The 18,603-nt window shown below is 43.3% G+C and overlaps 1 protein-coding gene across 3 annotated transcripts in view; it reads right to left on the bottom strand.

Annotated features, from left to right (window-relative positions):
* The window catches only part of LOC118701559 (protein FAM219A-like), a 297,459-nt gene that overhangs the window by 164,073 nt on the left and 114,783 nt on the right, over nt 1–18,603 (bottom strand). For all 3 annotated transcript variants that reach the window (XM_036406237.2, XM_036406238.2, XM_054517785.1), the window contains exon 2: nt 17,770–17,866. In XM_036406237.2, coding sequence (XP_036262130.1) covers nt 17,770–17,866 — 97 coding nt within the window. The remainder of the gene's footprint in view (nt 1–17,769; nt 17,867–18,603) is intronic.

Here is an 18,603-nt window from a genome sequence, read left to right as displayed (position 1 = left end):
AACAAACTCCTGGGTTGAGATAAGTACAATTTAATAATTGAAAAAAAAGTAAAATATAGCACTAATGATAATAATAGTAACAGTTGTAATGAAAAGGCTACTGAACTCCAGTGAATTCCTCTGTTCCAGTTTCTCTTAATGGCTTTGCTGTTTATCTGAGCCTGTGTCAGCTACAATGTACTAGCTCTTCCCTTCTTACCCCTCTATTTCTCCTCTAACTAATCTGCAATAATATCACAACTGTTTTTCCTTCCTCTAAGTGCCATGTCTACACATCTTTTAAATATGTCTAGGGATGGTGACTCAACAATTTCTGTGGGCAGCTGTCACAGACATCTTTTTGTGAAAATCTTTTCTTAGGATTTTTTCTCTTCTGAGAAGCTGAGGCCTCAGAAACAAAATGTAAACAATGGTTATCTGCTGCTGTGGAATGCAACAGGTGGATCCGTGATTGGTCTCCTGTGGATGTTTGGATTTACTGACCAGTCACGGCAGAGTTGGCTCTCTCTCTGTCCGAGCCACATATCTTTGTTATTCATTCTTTTCTATTCTATTCTTAGCTAGCCTTCTGAGAGACGAAACCTTTCCTTCTATTTCTTTTTAGTATAGTTATAATGTAATATATATATATATCATAAAACAATAAATCAAGCCTTCTGAACATGGAGTCAACATTCTCATCTCTAGCCTTATCCAAGAATCCCTGTGAACACTGTCACAGATGGTGACTCCGAGTGACTGAAGAGGAAATTCATCACTTGGTGAGACCCTCAGAGGAGCATTGCTACATTTGGGTAAACCCCGAGTATGTGGCATTGATGGTCACCTCACAAGTGACCACAGAAGTGGATTCTAGCCAGGAGCTGAAGAACTGAAGATCCTGATTTAGACGGAGTACGCAGCAAGGCTGACCACAAAGAGAACCTTTTGACAAGCCTCCAGGAAGATGTTCGGAAAGCTCAGCAGCACCATGCAGCTGGCCAGAGAGTGCTGGACACTGTCACAAGGTACTGTTAGCTTTTCCCTTCTGGACGATGCTGCCCTTTGCAGATTGTGGCTGCACATGTGGGGGGCCTCTCCCACAGAGGCAGAGGTTCATTTCTCCCCTTCAGAGGTGAAACTTATTGCCCTCTGGCAAAAATGGGGTGAAGAGGATGAAATTCTCCTGTTGGAGAGACATCTCTATGAGTTTTTTTCGATTGGCAAAGTTCTTTGGGTTTTTTATGAATGTGCTCTATGCCCTTGATATGTTTGTATGGGAATGCATGGAATCCATTTTCCAAGACATTTTGAACTGTGGATTGGAGTACCCCCGCATTTATCCAGTGTTCAGGGCACTCTTCCCGGTTTTGAAACGGAGAGCGGCTGCCTTTCAGTGGATTGCTGACTGCAGGAGGCAAGCCCCATTCCCCCCAATTCCCATGGGAGAAGACCCTTTGGAGTGAGACGATCTGCTGCTTCCCAGCCCCCCTGGATTGCAGCGGGGGGGCGAGATTTTGCCCGCAGCCGAAGAAGTTTTTTTTTCCTGCGTTTTCGGAGCATGCTCAGACGGAACCATCTTTCCACCCCCCTCGTCTCTCTCTGGGGGATGCTGAGTGGGCTGCGCCGCGCCTGGCAGCCCTGCAGGCCCCGCCCCGGCCGGGCCCCTGGACCCCACCCCGCTCAGAGCTGAGGGCAGCACTGGTCTCCGAGGTCCTGCCTTCCGGGCCCGCGGGGCCGCCTCCCGAGTCTGTAGGGCCGCCCCAACTCTCCCCGTGGCCGCCTCTCCGGGCAGCCCCGCCCGCGGCTCCGCCGTCTTCTGTGCCTGCGATCTCAGAAACACCGTTTCCTGCAGCTGCGCTGGTGTTGCTAGGCAACGCACTCGGCGGCTACAGTGATCGGCAAGCGGCACCGCCCCTGCCGCTTCCCGCAGCTGCGCCTGTGTTGCTAGGCGATGCACTCGGCGACGACATGGCTGCTGCTTCCGGCCCAGCCGGGGATGCATTCCCTCCGGCCTCGCCGCCCCCACCAGCCCCTCCGGCGGCCTTGCCGCCTTCCACCGAACCAGTCCCAGTTCAGGATGCTGCTGAAAACGGCGCTGAGCCCGCGGGATCGTCTTCGGAGCTGCCCGTGGTCCTGCCGCCCCCAGCGGCAGCTGCCGCGGCGCCTCCTGCAATCGGCGTGACTTCCCCCCCGAGTTTTTCGGGCTGTCCCAAGGCTGCCCCTGCGGGGGGAGCTGGGACAGGGGAAGAGGGCATCAGCCTCTCCTTCCGTGGAGGAGGCATGGCCTGACAGCTGGTTGCGGGCACAACCTGGCTGCCTGCTTTCAAGCTCAGCATTCTTGGCGGGTTGGGGGGTGTTTGGTCGGTTGTTTCCCCTTGGGGGGTGCGAATCTTTCTGCCGCCCCTCGCGTGCCCCAGCGGCGAGGGGGAGGGGGCTCCCGAAAGTTCTGCCTTTGGCCCCCAGCCCAGAGGGGGTGGTACCGGGAGGCAGATGGGAGGAACACCTTTTGCATTTGCATTGCAGAGGCAGAGGGAACGGCGGAAAACCATCATTGCTTGTTTGCTGTGGGGAAAAAACATTCCCAGACCCGTGATGAAGATCCTTGGAACAGCTTCTGTCACCCCACTGCCGGCATGCCTTGGTGATTTTGGGGAAAGGAAGCGTTTGGTCACTCGTGCTGCCATTGTACTGGCAGCAGGGTGCAGGTCTGTGACAATGCAGAGCCTGCCACGTGGGCAAGGTCTGGAGTTCCTGATCTTTCCAAGGGGGCCAGGGTGCCCCAGGACCTCTCAGGTTCCTCTGCTGCTGCTGCTCCTTCCGACAAAAAAAAAAAAAAAAAAAAAAAAAAAAAAAAAGAGTTGAAAGAGCTAGCAGCAGCTCAAAAGCATTGAAGGGCCAAAAATCAAAAATTAGCTTCAGCCCAAGTTGTTCAATAAAGGGCTGTGGCCAAGACATTCCAGAAATTTTCTCAAAATTGTTTGAAATTGTTTGATGACTGTCAATGGATTTTTGATAACTATTGGTGGATTTTTCTGTAGCAATTTGTTGTTTCAGGATTCTGCAAGCCTGTTTCAGGACCAAAAGGAACTTTCAGAGATGTCAAAGAGGAACATCTTCAGTCCATGGACTTTTCCTGAAACTCAGCTGTTTGGACTTGAATTTCTTTGCATTGTTTTTGCATTTTCTTATATTGTAAAATTGTTTTAATGATATGATAGAATTTTATGTTCTACATTCCACATCAGCACTTGACTGAAGTTTTCATTGGCAACAGATAACCTGTCAAGTGTTTGTTCTTTCCTCTGCATGAGCCCAGCAGAGAAAATTACAAACACTTTTCTTTTTAATTTAACTAAATAAAAAAAGGTGACATGTCACAGACATCTTTTTGTGAAAATCTTTTCTTAGGATTTTTTCTCTTCTGAGAAGCTGAGGCCTCAGAAACAAAATGTAAACAATGGTTATCTGCTGCTGTGGAATGCAACAGGTGGATCTGTGATTGGTCTCCTGTGGATGTTTGGATTTACTGACCAGTCACGGCAGAGCTGGCTCTCTCTCTGTCCGAGCCACATATCTTTGTTATTCATTCTTTTCTATTCTATTCTTAGCTAGCCTTCTGAGAGACGAAACCTTTCCTTCTATTTCTTTTTAGTATAGTTATAATGTAATATATATATATAATAAAATAATAAATCAAGCCTTCTGAACATGGAGTCAACATTCTCATCTCTAGCCTCATCCAAGAACCCCTGTGAACACTGTCACAGGCAGCCTCTTTCAATGCTTGATAACCCTTTCAGTGAGGAAATTCTTCCTAATATACAGTCTAAACCTCCTCTGGCACCACTTGAGGCCATTTCCTCTTGTCCTATCCCTGGTGAATTAAAGAACTCAAATCCAACAGCAAAATTCCATTAGATCAAACATTCCTTTATTACAGCGCTGGAGACATGCTGGGAATTTTTGCCATGAGCCTGTCCAATGAGACACAGTTTCCTGGGGTTTAAATCCATTGCAACACTTAAAATTTCCTCACAGTCCCTCCCAGGGTCTTCCCAGTCCATTACATCAGAGGTGCTGTTTCCAATGTTGTCTTGCTGTTCTTTCATGGAGCAAGGCTGATATCTAGTGTATTTTTCCCTGTATCATGTTAAGTAGGGGTCTCTGTTATTTCATCAGTGTCTTCATTATGGTCTTCATCACCTGTTCTCTGGATGACTCCTCCATGTTGGCAGCTCCCAGTTCATGCATAATTTACTTCTGCTGACCTCTAGTTTCTTATCTTATTGTTCTGTCACTACTAAGATACTACATTTATCTTTAATTAAACACAACCCAAAACTCCTCTTACCTAAACAATTCTTTATTGAATTTGCTTCCTTAGCTGAACAACCCTCTATTGATTAAGTTTTCTGAGGTGTATAGGTCTCTCGAGTTATTTCCTGCAGGTGCAAGCTCAGCTGTTCCTTAATTTTCTCAGGTACTTTATCTTGTTCTACTGACACTAAGTTAAACACACATTTAAGCAAAAATGGCTAAAATTTAAAAGCCCCAAAAGCCATAAATTCCTTAGTCAACTAGGGCACAGCTCCTTACAAAGTTCAGGGGACCACAGGATTCTCGGCTGAGATAAAACTCCTTTTCACTCATTTGGGAGAAGAGATAGACCCCCACCTTTCTGCAACCTCCTTTCAGACAGAGTGATAAGGTCTCCCCAGAGCCTCCTTTTCTCCAGGCTAAACAACTCAAGTTCCCTCAGCTGCCTTTCCTAAGTCTTGCTCTCCAGACCCTCCACCAGTTTCATTGCCCTTCTTTGGACATGCTCAAGCACGTCAATGTCACTACTTATTGTAGTGATGGTCAAAAACTGAACACAGTATTTGAGGTGCAGCCTCACCAGTGCTGAATACAGGGAGACAATCACTTGCCTCCTCCTGCTGGTCACACATACAATCCAATACAGTCTAATACAATCCAGGATGCCATTTGATTTCTTGGCCTTCTTGGTCACATGGGCATACTGCTGGCTCATATTCAGCCAGCTGCCATCCAACACGCCCATGTCCTTTTCAGACAGGCAGCTTTTGAGCCACTCTTCCCCAAGTCTGTAGAGCTGCATGGGGTTGTTGTGATCCAAGTGCAGGATCTAACACTTCACCTTGTTGAATCTCATACAAGTGGCCTTGGCCCATGTCTTGGTTTTGTATTGGAGCTACCCATGATTTATTTTTTAAGAGAAACTGCTGAGAGCTTCTTCTGTGCTTAGCAAAATTAATTGTTGGTTAGTTTTAAGAACAGGCATGTTAATAGCTAATTAAAAACTAGATCTGCCTCTGTGAGATTCACATTTTAAAACAAAAAGAAATTAGGAATGTTATTTTTTTCTTCTGACTTGGGAATAGGTAACAAGGCCGGTCCAGCCCCCCGGTCTTGGCTGGGTGAGCTCTGCCAGGGGGCTGGGCTTTTTTCTGGGGAGCCTGCTCGGCTCCATCCCAGCCAGGCTGGGCCCCAGTGGCTGAAAGGCAGGGAGAGGGGAGGCTGCAGCTGTTAAGATCTTGCCGCTAGGTTGCTAGGTCTCCCCCTCCCCCCCCTCAACATGCCAGCACGGCTGCCACACAAAATTATGCCGCTGTGGCCAGAGGCGGCCCTGCTGCCCACACAGAGAGTGGCTCTGTTGCTGGAATTGAATGCAGCAGGGGCGGGCGACACAGCCCCCCAGTGCGGCCTCACTGCAACTGCTTCGGCTGCCACCTGGCAGGGATCACGTAACTATTTGTAGGCCCCAAGTGAGATATTATTGTTTCAGTGCACAGATAAGACTTACAGACTTCCAATCCTCCCTCGGGTGAGAGAAAGGGACAGAGTAAAGGCATGTAGAAGAACAACATGAAGACACCAAGGTCAGTAAAGAAAGAGTTCAGACCAAGATAAAAAAAGAATGAGGAGATGTCAATCTTGGGCTGAAATCTTCTTATAAGGCTATGGAGAAGAATGTAATTGATTCATCAGACTCTTTTTCTCTGTAAATCATTGAAAAGTATGGGGAGATGAAGCGTTCAAATTGTAGATATGAGCAAAGGCATCTATGCTGAAGCAAGTAGATGTTAAAGTACCTGTAATCTCATGAGAAGTTTGAACAGAAAGAGAGAAGAGTGATGAAGACACTTTACCCCAGGGAAAGAAGAAGACAACCTCTATTCCCAGAGATAAAGATGATCTCAGAGATAGATAGCAAAGAAAACCTTTGCTCTTGAACAACTCATCCTTAAAATAGTACCCCATAAGTTGACATAGCCCATAAACGCAGCTGTTGGAAAGCTGTGAAAAATGAGAAAGACTTCACAACTACAGATTCCTGGATGGCTGCTATTCGTGGAAATTAAAAGTCACGAGAGAACTGTTTTCTTGTGGAGAAGTCTCCATAACATAAGAGAGACTCCTCTCCTTAAGTAAACTGAAAAAAAACTATTCTAGAAGTGATAAACTGACTAAATTGTTTCTGTATCTTGTTAGTAAGAAAGAAAAGATTGTAGGGGGACGAGAAGTGTTCTAAAAGTTTTATTCTAATTCTTATTATTCTTTCTTTTAGTCCTATTAATAAAGTTTTCTTTACACCCTTTTAAAGTTTTAAGCCTACTTTGCCTTCCTCCTAATCCTATCTCACAGCAAAAGATAAGTAAATAATTCTAAAAAGTACATAAGCATTTAGCCAGCACTGAACCCATCACATTAATTAGTGCATTAACCAAAAAAACTCAAATTAGCAAACCAAAACCACTACACGAAATTAGTATTTCCGCTCAAAACCAAACTAGAACCACCACAGCCCATCAATCCAGCCTGTCCAGATCCCTCTGTAGAGCCTTCCTACCCTCGATCAGTTCAACACTCCCACCCAACTCGGTGTCATCTGAAAACTTACTAAAGGTGCACTCAATCCTCTCATCCAGGTCCTTGATAGATATTAAAAAGAATTGGCCCCAATATGGAGCCCTTGGAAACACCACTTGTGATCATCTGCTAGCTGCATTTGACTCCTTTCACCACAACACTTTTGGCCTGGACATCCAGCCAGTTTTTTACCCAGCAAAGAGTATGCCCACCCAAGCCACGAGTAGACAGTTTCTCCAGGAGAAAGCTGTGTGAGACACTGACAGAGGCTTTACTAAAAGTCCAGGTAAACAAAGTCCGTGGGTTTTCCCTCATCCACTAAATGGGTCACCCTGTCATAGAAGAAGATCAAGTTGGTCAAGCAGGACTTGACTTTCCTAAAACCATGCTGACTGGGCCTGATCACCTGGTTGTCTTGTATGTGCTGCATTATGGTATTCAGGATGATCTGTTCCATGATCTTCCCTGGCACCGAGGTCAGGCTGACAGGGCTGTAGTTCTCTGGATCCTTCTTCTGGCCCTTCTTTAGATAGGCATCACATTGGCCAACCTCCAGTCAACTGGGGCCTCCCTGTTCACTCAGGACTTGTTGCGTATAGGTAAAAAATTACAAAATAAGAGCCTTGCTACCCTTGTAAAATCATGGCTCAGGCCTGTTACTTTGGCTAAGTGGAAAAGGACTACGGGAAAGTGACTGAGCTGAATTGGAAGTAGAAAAACAAGTTATATAACCACTACATGTTCACATCATAGTTTATGGTGTTGGTTGAATTATATTTGTTGTGCTGAAATGGAATGTAACTGATAACAACCTAATTGCTTAGATAGTCCTGGTCTTTGCAATAAAGAGCTTTCTCTTGCACCTGCCTGGGGACTCTGTGTCACTCTGCTTCCTAACATTTGGCGCCCAACAATGGGAGATCAGATTGCAGTGAAGTGGTGGACTGCGGCACACAACACAGCCCCTCAGACCCAGAACACTGGGATACCAGACTGCAATAAAGAGATGGACTGCAACTCACCTAGGCAGCCCTTACGATCCTGGACCTTCAGATTGCAAGCAGAAAGCAGAGCTCAGACCCTTCTATAATTGTGGTGGTGTTCACAGGGATCCCAGGATGAGGGAAGAGACAAGAATCTTGACTCCATGTTTCAGAAAGCTGATTTATTAGAAGAAAGGATTTCATCAGAAGGCTAGCAAGGAATAGAAAGGAATGGAATGATAATAAAATCTTGTGACTGACCAGAGTCCAAGACAGCTGGACTGTGATTGGCCATTAATTAAAAACAACCACATGAGACCAATCAAAGATGCACCTGTTGCATTCCACAGCAGCAGATAATTATTGTTTTTCTTTTCCTCTGAGGCCTCTCTGCTTCTCAGGAGAAAAAATCCTAGCAAAAGGATTTTTCATAAAATATGTCTGTGACAATAATGACAGGGGACTTTCTTTGTAAACCACAATCCGACAGAGAGCAAAATGCCTATAAGGTTAGGTCAGAGGTATTCACTGGATGAAGAACCACAGGACTGTGAGTATCCTGGGACTTGGGAGGAGTCCCAGTAGTGTTGATGCAGCTTAAAGATATTGCAGCACATTCTCCACATTGAAGCAACTTTTATTATGGGTTGAATAACCCTGTAACTATTTCCTAAATGAGAGAGGCTTTGATGTTAAAAACTCCTGTGCATAGCTGCACCAGGGACTGCTGGAAAGGCTACTGATAATTAACCTGGGCACAGATCCAGGGCACGGATCCAGGGAACGGATCCAAGGAACGAATCAATCCTCAGTTTAGTGTGCAGTGTTGTGGGCACTAGCAAAGCCCGCCCGGAGCTCCCTCCGGAGCAGAACGCTCCCCCCAGAGCAGGATGCCCCCTCCCCCCTGCCACCACCGCTCTGCTGGGTCCCTCCCATGCAAGCGGCTTCTCAGCTGCCAGCTCCCCCACAGTGGCTCCTTCTCCAGCCGTCCCCCCAACACCAGACCCCTCGCAGCTGCTCCCTTGGCCCTTGTAGGGCTCCCAGCCTCTGTTTGCCCCCCAGGCCTCTGTCGGCTCCCTTGGCACTTGTAGGCCCCCTTGGCCCTTGTAGGCCCCCTTGGCCCCCTCCAGCCCTGCCAGCAGCAGCTTCCCATGGTGAGACCTCTTTGCATACTGCCTCCCCCACAGTGGCTGTTCTCCATGGTGCCCCTCCTGCTGCGGCTCCTCCAGTGCCTGCCCCTCTGACCGTGGCTTCTTTGCTCCCCACTCCTCTCATAGTCACTCCAGCCTCTGCAGCCCCCACTCACCTAGAGGCAGTTGGCCCTCAATAGCTACCCTGGCTCAGTCTACTCTTCCTACCCAGGAACCATAAATCATGGCACATGGCAGATTCACAGCCTACACGAAATGCTGGTGCTGCTGCACATTACTGTCAAAATGCCAAGAGGACACATTGCAACATGGAGATCTGGCAGTTATTACTGCGTGCCCACCCGCTTACAAAGACTTAGGCTACTCTATTATCAGAGACCTGTGGAAATTGGTACAGGAGAGTTTGTTGTTCAGTTAACAGGTGATGCTGCGTACTCAAACTCCAGAACGCAGACAGGCTATCCTGGCGATATTTGTGATATCATTACCCAGAACTCTGTTAAAACTAACCTTGTATTTTCAGTGAGCTGTAGATTTTGACAGGAGTGTTTATTGGAGAGATTCAAGGCTAGCTGTGTGGATGTAGTGTCTTTCCGCATGTGCTGAGGCTGCTTAGCGCAGTCTAAATTCTTCAACAGAAATGCTGATATACTACATGATTGGTAACACTTGCCATGTGGGATGTATACTGCCTTTTCAGGAATTTTTATTTAAAAGTCTGATTGGACTGAATTAATATCAATTCTTTGCTCAGTTATAATGATGTTAGCTGTTACCATGAAAATTAGAAACTTATATACCTGGAAAAACATTTGCAAACTCAGTACCCTTAGAGCATCACTTATTGTTATGTGGCCCTTTAGAAAATTCGGTAGATCCCTCCTTGGAAATATTTCAAGTGGATATTAATGCAAAAGCAGTTAATGTTCAAGCCCAATGTCAAAACAAGTCATGATTTACATGGGTGAGGTCCATGCCACTCATAAATCAGGCATTCCTTTGCTCACTTGAAGGCAAACCCTGAATGTTATCTGCAGAGGCTATTCAAGAATTAGACATAATTAGCTCTTGACTCTCCACTGTAAAGGTAGGCAGAACTGTGCTGGCTTTGCCTGTTTGCTTGCTTTTTATCCCACAGTTTTAACAGGGTAATTTTATTGAGACTCTTTAGCCATGAAGAAACATGTGACATCATTTCAGATAGGTACAGTTATTTAGTGATTCTATTGTAGTTATTCTTCCTTGCCACGTATAAATTGAAATTGAACTTGATATCAAAACAGTGTAAGTACATTGATGGACCACAAGTGCAGTAAACAGTAGCTCACTCCTTTAGAATCATCCATACCATGACTTTGTAGCTGTTTATATACATGTGCCAGTCTTAGACACCCACTGACCTGAGTTACATGTGAAAAACTCATGGCAGTATTATATAACTAGGTCCTTGATGATTTATCCTTAAATGTTTATATCCCATTACCTTCAATAGTCCAAGCTCAAATCTATTGTACAGGCAATCTTGAAAAGCTGTCTTACCATCTGCAAACTGAGCAGGTCTGAAGTGCAATTTGCCAAGATATACAATGATGTCTTTTTCCTGAGGAAAGCTGCACTTTAAAAAACCCTAGCAAACTTATACTAGAACAGTACTGACCATGACCAAGCATTTTCAATAATATTTGCACTTACCATGAGCTATTCCCAAAAATAAATTATGTAAAATCATAACATATTTGCCACATCTTTATAATCTCTCCAGTAAATCCATGTTGCTGGAATTTCATTTCATCAAATCAGTCCTTTGCTTGCATATTGATCATTGATGTTTAACTGTGGTATGACAAATTTCCAGTAGCTTTTTTGTAAGGATGGAGTCAAAATGAGTTAAATTCTGTTGTATCTGAAACCTTTAAAGGAACACTCTCAACTCTGACTTTAGTTTTATTACATTTAAGTGATGTTAATTTTCAGTTCTGTTATGTTTCTGTTCTGTACAGTTTAAGTGATGTTAAGGTTCAGTTCTGTAAAGTTTAAGTGTTGTTAAATTTAAGTGATGTTAGGTTTACATTCTGTTAATTTGAAGTTCTCTTACATTTAAGTTCTGTTAAGTTTAATTTCTGTCAAGTTTAATTTCTGTCAAGTTTAAGTGTTCTTAAGTTTAAGCAAAGTTAAATTTAAGTGTTGTTCAGTTTAAGTTCTGTTATTTTAAGTTCTGTTAAGTTTAAGTAAGTTCTATTACGATCAATTTCTGTTCAGTTTCAGTAATGTTAACTAAGTTCTGTTAGGTTCATTTTCTGTTGTGTTTAGGTGACGTTAGGTTTGAGTGAGTATAAGTTCAAGTTCTGTTGAAATCTGCTCCTTTAAATTACAAGATACAGTTCTTTTGTTATAGAGATAAGATGGAACTGACTGAAACAATTATGATGAAGAATTGGTAAGCAACTATTTAAGAATATAAGTTGTGTAAAAGTATGTGAAGATGCAGATTATTAGATACTTAATTTCATTGAAGATTCTATGGGTATAAATGTTCTGCATTGCTCAATTAGGATAATTATTCACAACAATCTTTGCTGTTTTATCTCCCATAAGTAGCACAGAGGAATGAGTAACAATTCCAAATTATGGCTGTTATTAATTGTAAACTGTTTAGTGCTTTCTTTCTTGCTTTTATTTTACTTTATTGTCATATATGCATAGATGTGTGGAAAAATATAATCACTTCTTAGGACAGTTACTGTTGCTATATTAATGATTCTGAATATGTTGTTAATGTCATAGCGCGAAATCACTGACTTCATAATGGGCATTATCCATAAGATATTATTTGAGGTTTCACAAATGCATTCCTTTGGTTGTTTGCAGTTTGTTCATCGTACCATTGACTACTTAGCTAAAGATAAATTACAAAGCCAGCTGCTTTACAAACTTTCCCATACCATTGTGTAGCTATCTGCAAGACATGTATGATTTTAATAGACTTTCCCAACTGCTATTCATAGAGGCTTGTTTGAAGGATATGTTAGGGAGACCCTTCTAGTTAAGGTCTTGGCTCTGGCCAAGCCCTGGCCCTAGCTGGTCAGAAGTATGCCAACAGACCCAGGTGTTTTCTGCAATAAAATTGTACTCAGGTTACTTTGACTTGCCAATTTGGGCTTATAACAGCTGGATCCTCTTTTGAGGTAAGCTTGGAAGCCTTTCCCAGGGACGGTTCTCCAGGTCCTCATTGTGAAACAAGGCTTGCCAGATATTGCAGACTCTGGGTGACGGTACAGTATTTAGGCAATCGATGATGTATCATTCCAAATCACTATCCTTTCTCTTGTGTGCTAATGATTACATGTATTACCTTGCTTATTTTTTCTTGATGTGAGTTTATTGCTTTGTTACATGTATTGCTTTACTTTCATGTTGCCTTCACGTTCATAGTGAGAAACGTGCACATTGTCAAAAAAAAAAACAAAGAAGAGGGGAATATGGCTCCTCAAGAACATTTAGATAATGCAATATTTACACTAGAAATTTTGAAAGCAGATCATCAATTTTGATCCCTGGCAGAGCAATATTGCTCTGAAATTTGCGTGTGTGGAACCAGTTTCTGAAAGTTTTACATAAAGATCCACAATTGGGTGTGCAATGGCAAGGTCTAGCTGATTTACTAACCTAGGAGAGAAGGTACACGTGTTTTATTGCCAACAGGTCTAAAGTGGTTACCTTCTTGTCTGGACAAATATAGATTGCCTCCAAGAAGACGAGGCCCAGTGAGAGGAAAAATGCCCTAATCACCATCCAGCCCTTGTAGCCAAGGCAGGAGCAGGGGTAGGACTGCCAGGACATGGCTGTGTCTGGAGGCTTACAGAGGCAGCCTGCTGCCTGCCTTGTGTCCCACTATACCCACCACCATGTTATTGTGTTCCTGCTGACCTTCTTCAGTTATTCCCTGTTCCATACTTCCAGAAAGACACGCAGTAATAGCAAAGTCAGCATTTCCAGCTAATGGACTCCCTCCTGCCTAAACAGCATGGCCCCTGAGCTCCAGCCATATGAACTTTGGAACAGTAGCCATTTAGTTCCACTTCCTGGGGACATTGGACACTATCTTTTTGTTTTCCTATGCTGCAGGTCTCTTTGTCAGTGTCATGGTTGTTTTTGATGGGGTTTTATTGATTGTGATCTGTATTCCATGTATCTTATCCTGTGTCCAGCAGATGACCAGTAATAGTATTAATAAGATAATGGCCTTACAGGTGCAGACTGTTTTGACATTAGAGTACATGAACCCTTTGCACAAAAAACAAAGAAAGGGGGTTATGTTGCGTATAGGTAAAACCTTACAAAATAAGAGCCTTGTTACCCTTGTAAAGCCATGGCTCAGGCCTGTTACTTCAGCTAAGGAGAAAAGGACTATGGGAAAGCTGGACTCAGCTGAATTAGAGGCAGAAAAACAAGTTATATAACTATTACGTGTTCACATCGTGGTTTATGGTGGTTGGTTGAATTACATTTGTTGTGCTTAAATGGAATGTAACTGATAACAGCCTAATTGCTTTGAAAGGCCTGGTTTTTGCAATAAAGAGCTTTCTCTTGCACCTGCCTGAGGACTCTGTGTTGCTCTGCTTCGTAACAAGGACTGCTGGGAAATTATTGAAAGGGGCTTGGTGAGCACTTCTGCCAGCTTTGTCAGTAGTCTTGGGTGGATCCCATCTGGCCCCATAGACTTGTGTGGGTCTAAGTGGTGTAGCAGGTCACTGACCATTTTTCCCTTAGATTATAGAGGCTTCATTCTGCTCCCTCTCTCTCTCTTTCAGCTCAGCAGGCTAGATACTCACAATTAGTCTTACTATTAAAGACTGAGGCAAAGAAGGCATAAATATCTCAGCCTTCTCCTCATCCTTTGTCACTACGTTTCCCCCTGCATCCAATAAAAGATGGAGAGTCTCCTTAGCCCTCTTTTTCTTGTTAATACATTTATAGAAACAATTTTAATTGTCTTTCATTGTAGTGGTGCAATTAAGTTATTGTTGGGCTTTGTCCCTGCATAATTTAATGATAACTTTGTAGTCCTCCTGAGTTGCCTGTCCCTTCTTCCAGAAGTCATAAACTCTCTTCCATCCCTCCTGTGTTCCAGCCAAAACGCTATGTCCAGCCATGTTGATCTTCTTCCCTGCAGGTTTGTCTTTCAGCATAAGGACAGCCTGGTCCTGAGTTTTTAAGATTTCCTGCTTGAAGAATGTCCAGCCTTCCTGGACTCCTTTGCCCTTCAGGACTGCCTCACAAAGGATTCTGCCAACCAGGCTCCTAAACAGGCCAAAGTCTGCCCTCCAAAAGTCCAAGGTAGCAGTTTTGCTGACTCCTTTTCTTACTTCTCTGAGAATTGAAAACTAGATCATTTCATTCTCACTGTGCCCAAGATGACCTCCAGCCATCACATTACCCACATTCTTCTCTGTTCACAAACAGCAGGTCCAGTGGGGCACCTTCCTTAGTTACCAGCTGTCACAAACTTATCTTCCACACGTTCTAAGAGACTGTTTCCTCTCTCCTGTATTGTATTCCATCAGACATCTGGTAGGTTGAAGTCCCCACTGAGAATAAGGGCTACTGATTGTGAGACTCCTCCCAGCTGCTTATAGAATATTTCTGTCTCCAGTAGGCCTGGTATTATGTAGACCAACCCATGACCAAAAAAACACAAATTCTGCTGGTGACAGCAGTCACATAGCTAGGTATTGATCAGCTGAGTCTTTCTGTTTCTTCCAACATCATTCCTTGCAACTGGAAGGATAGAGGCAAAAAAAAACTTGTGCTCCTGATCCCTTAACCAGCTGTCCGAAGGCCCTGAACTCTCTTTTGATTGCCCGTGGACTTCTTACTGCAACTTTATCATTGCTGTTATGATTAAATTTTCTTTCCCAACTTGTTTTTTGTGTCAAAGTCATTAACGAACATATAAATGAAATGGCTGTTGGACAATTCCATTAGCAATGTCCTTTTTTCCTGATACTTTCTCCTTCAACACCACCTGATGTGTTTGAGTTCCTGGGCTTTTTCATTTCCTGACTCTGCTTGAACTCTTAATTTATAAAACTTATTTTTGTTATAGATCTACTTCAAATTATCTTTTCATTTAATTTGCGTGGATTGTACTTGTTGTCCTTGAATCCAAAACTATTTCCTATGATCAAGTCTTCTATATCATCTTTGTGACTTACCAAAGCCAAGTCTATAATAGCACCATTTCCTGACATGTTAGTGAATTTCTGGAGAATATTTTTATTTTTAGTGCCTAGAAATACAAGAACATCTCAGACTTACCAGTCATAGAATTCATTGCTTTCCAACCTGATTCCTGATGTTAAATTATACAAAACAACTGCTGCAGTAGCAATTATCTCTCTAAAAACATTACAGAACTCTTTTGGCAGTGAAAAAGGATCATGGTGGCATATGGCATGCTGGAAGTGATAATCTTTTACTAAACTGCGAGTTGTGCTGTTATTAATACACACTGCTGCTCCCTGCATTTTCCTGAAAAGCAGCCACTGGTTTTCAGAGTGTTCATCACTGAGATTGCAGGAAAGATCTACTGTCCCAATGCATTCACTCATATCCTGTATCAGTAGCTCAAGGTCCTGCACTTTGCTGCATAATCTTGCTACATTTACATATTCATCTTTCTGACTTCTCCTCCCTAGCCACTCTTCCAGCAAGATCTTGCTTATTCAGCCACTTTATTTTCCTTTGCTGTCCATGGGCCTACTCTGTGACATTCTTTTCTGCACTGTGATGACCAGATTTGTGTGATTATTCAATTTATACTCAGTCAGAGCCTTGAGATTTCACAAGCACTTCCCAGCTTTTTCCTGGTGTTTCTTTAAGGTTTCTCTTAGAAATGAGGCCAACACCAGTGTTTGCAGGAGTACTCCAGGCCCTTAGGTGAAACCTATCTATCAGAGAACGTCTTCATAATTATACACCAATGCCCAAACTTCCCCATATCTTCAAACCTTCGCTGTTTGCTGACCTTACCTGTGGTGGCTGAACAGCAGGCCTGTAAAAGCCTCACAGACTGAATTCTAACTTGAATCAACTGTACCAGTGAGAAATCTGTCAACCTTTCCTGAGAATGGAATCCTGTAATGGTAAAAACCAGCTTGTTTGCCTGAGAAAGAATTCTAGGACTGGGACTGTTACTTGCACCTGTATAAACTATTCTGAACCGTCCAAGAGAAAAAATGCAAACAATATCTAAAAACAGACACTTGCCAGCACGTAGGCATCTTTGGTGAACTGACCAATCCTTACAGGGTAACATCTAGTTACTGACCTATTAGAAGTTGGCATGATATGTTTGTAAAACTCTATAGAATGGGATGTGTGAGTAAACCGGGACCTTTTTTCACTGCATGAACAAGAGTGTGTCTTGTCTTTCTAATGCAAGGTCACAGAGACACTTCCCTGTCACTCATTTGGTAGTGGTCAGAGCTATTCCACTGAACATCTGGGCACCCACTTCTTTCAGAGCCTTACCTAGCATGGCATACAATCATAGAATGGTTTGGGTTGGAAGGGACCTTTAAAGGTCATCTAATTCAAACCTCCTGCAATAAGCAGGCACATCTTCAACTAGACTAGGTTGCTCAGAGTCCCATCCAATCTGACCTTGAATGTTTCCAGGAATGGGGCATTTACAACCTCTCTTGGAAACCTGTTCTAGTGGTTCACCACCCTCATCATAAAAAAAAATTCATCCTTATACCTAGTTTGAATCTACCCTCTTTAAAACCATTATCCTGGGTTCTGTTGCTAAAGGCCTTATTAAAAAGTCTGTCCCAATCTTTCTTATAAGCCCCCTTTTTAGTATTGAAAGGCTGCAATAAGGTCTCCCCAAAGTCTTTTGTTCTCTAGGCTAAACAACCCCAACTCTCTCAACCTTTCCTGATAGAAGAGGTGTTCCATCCCTGTGACCATTTTTGTGGCTCTCCTCTGGACCCACTCCAACAGGTCAACCTCAACCAGCTCCAGCAGCATCCTGTCAGTGTCATTTGTTCTGATATGAAGGATAACCAGGGGACTGCTTCCTGCCCCTATGTGAAATTTTCAAGACTTAGATTCCCATTTTTTTATTCATGCTCAGAGCAAAATGTACACTTCCTTTGATCTCTCCCCTGTCAGGTCTTTGAGTCTGGTGGCACAATAGAGGCTCAGATTTTGGAGACTGGACAGTCATGTGTGGATTGCTGTCCTCTTGTAAGCATTAGCTTTGTGAGGAAGTAGACTATTGTGCTAATATAATTCTGCTTCAAGAAATTCAAAAATATTGCTCAGAAATAGCATGAGTATTTCTATGTAAACCTTTACAAACCTTCAAACCCTCCAGCTTGCAGTAACACTGCTCTTCCTGGTAGTCCAAGTCTCTGATCCTTTCCCTTTTGTTTGCAGTTATCCTGTCTTCTCTTCTATACACTCCCTCTATATTATATTCTTTCTTTTCCTACCCAAACCCTTGATAAAAATCTGTAGGTTTAAAAAGCTATATCTTCCTTTCAAGGCATAGTTTTCTTCCTCTACCACAGCCTGTGATAAAGTGCCCTTGCATATTTGCAGAAGAATCACACCGATAAAGTTCTCTGGAATTGTCTGAGCTGAGCTGGCATGCTCAGCCATATACATGAAGATCTCCATATGGTCCCACAAGCACCTCACCATATTTCAGACCTTGGATTCGGCCTTTTTACTCTCCATCAGCAAAGACTCACCTAATTTCACTTGAAGTGGGGATGGCTTACAGTTCATGGCTACAGTCTCTCCTCTCATACCACAATCTCTGTCCAAAATAGATGCAGCTGTTGGATCCTGTTGAGAAAGAAAATGAAACAAAACAATAATTAAACTAAAAGTTCTGCAGTCTGTTCTCTGACTGTTAGGTGAGTCCATTCCCACCCACATTCAGAGGGAACAGAGAACATGCCAGTGTTTTGAATGGCTGAAACCTAGACAAAACTTTGGAAGCATGTTTAGTGTGCTATGTTTAGTTTCCGGGGTACTGTAAGTACCCCAGAAAACACCAGATTTCAACATCTGGCTTATATGATAGATAATACTGAGAATATAATATAGAGGGTGGGTTGCCAGTTCAAATTCAGCCTGCTCTCGCAGTAGTCCAAAACAATTTCCATGTGATGACTTTGGGGTGTTGTATGAAACACATTTGCAGTTTCAGCTGAGTTCCAAGTGGACCAGTCTGCCTCATGAGTAAAACTAAAAAACTCATGACCAGCTGTGTTAAAGTCCATCTCAGAAGAAATAAGGACTAAATGAGTAAGAGAATTCAATCTCCAGTCCCTCTTGGAGAGGAGTAAAGAAGTCTGTAGTTCCCAAGCTGGATCTATTTGGTTTTGACTAACTAGAAAGATTTAATTTCAGTATCTGTCAGCACAGCATTTTTCACTGCCACTGAAATCCCCCTGAAAACCAAAGTTCCTCAAACACTGAGTCCACCCCATTATGCCTACTTGTAGGCAGCCTAATTCAGTTAGTTTTGTACTCTATGGTACAGCATAGCAGAGGATTTAGATATACAAAGTGCCAAT

The sequence above is a fragment of the Molothrus ater genome, chromosome W (genome assembly GCF_012460135.2).
Source record: "Molothrus ater isolate BHLD 08-10-18 breed brown headed cowbird chromosome W, BPBGC_Mater_1.1, whole genome shotgun sequence".
In the NCBI taxonomy this organism is placed as follows: domain Eukaryota; kingdom Metazoa; phylum Chordata; class Aves; order Passeriformes; family Icteridae; genus Molothrus; species Molothrus ater.
Note: the sequence above shows the minus strand (reverse complement) of the source record. Positions and strands in the feature narration are given on the sequence as shown.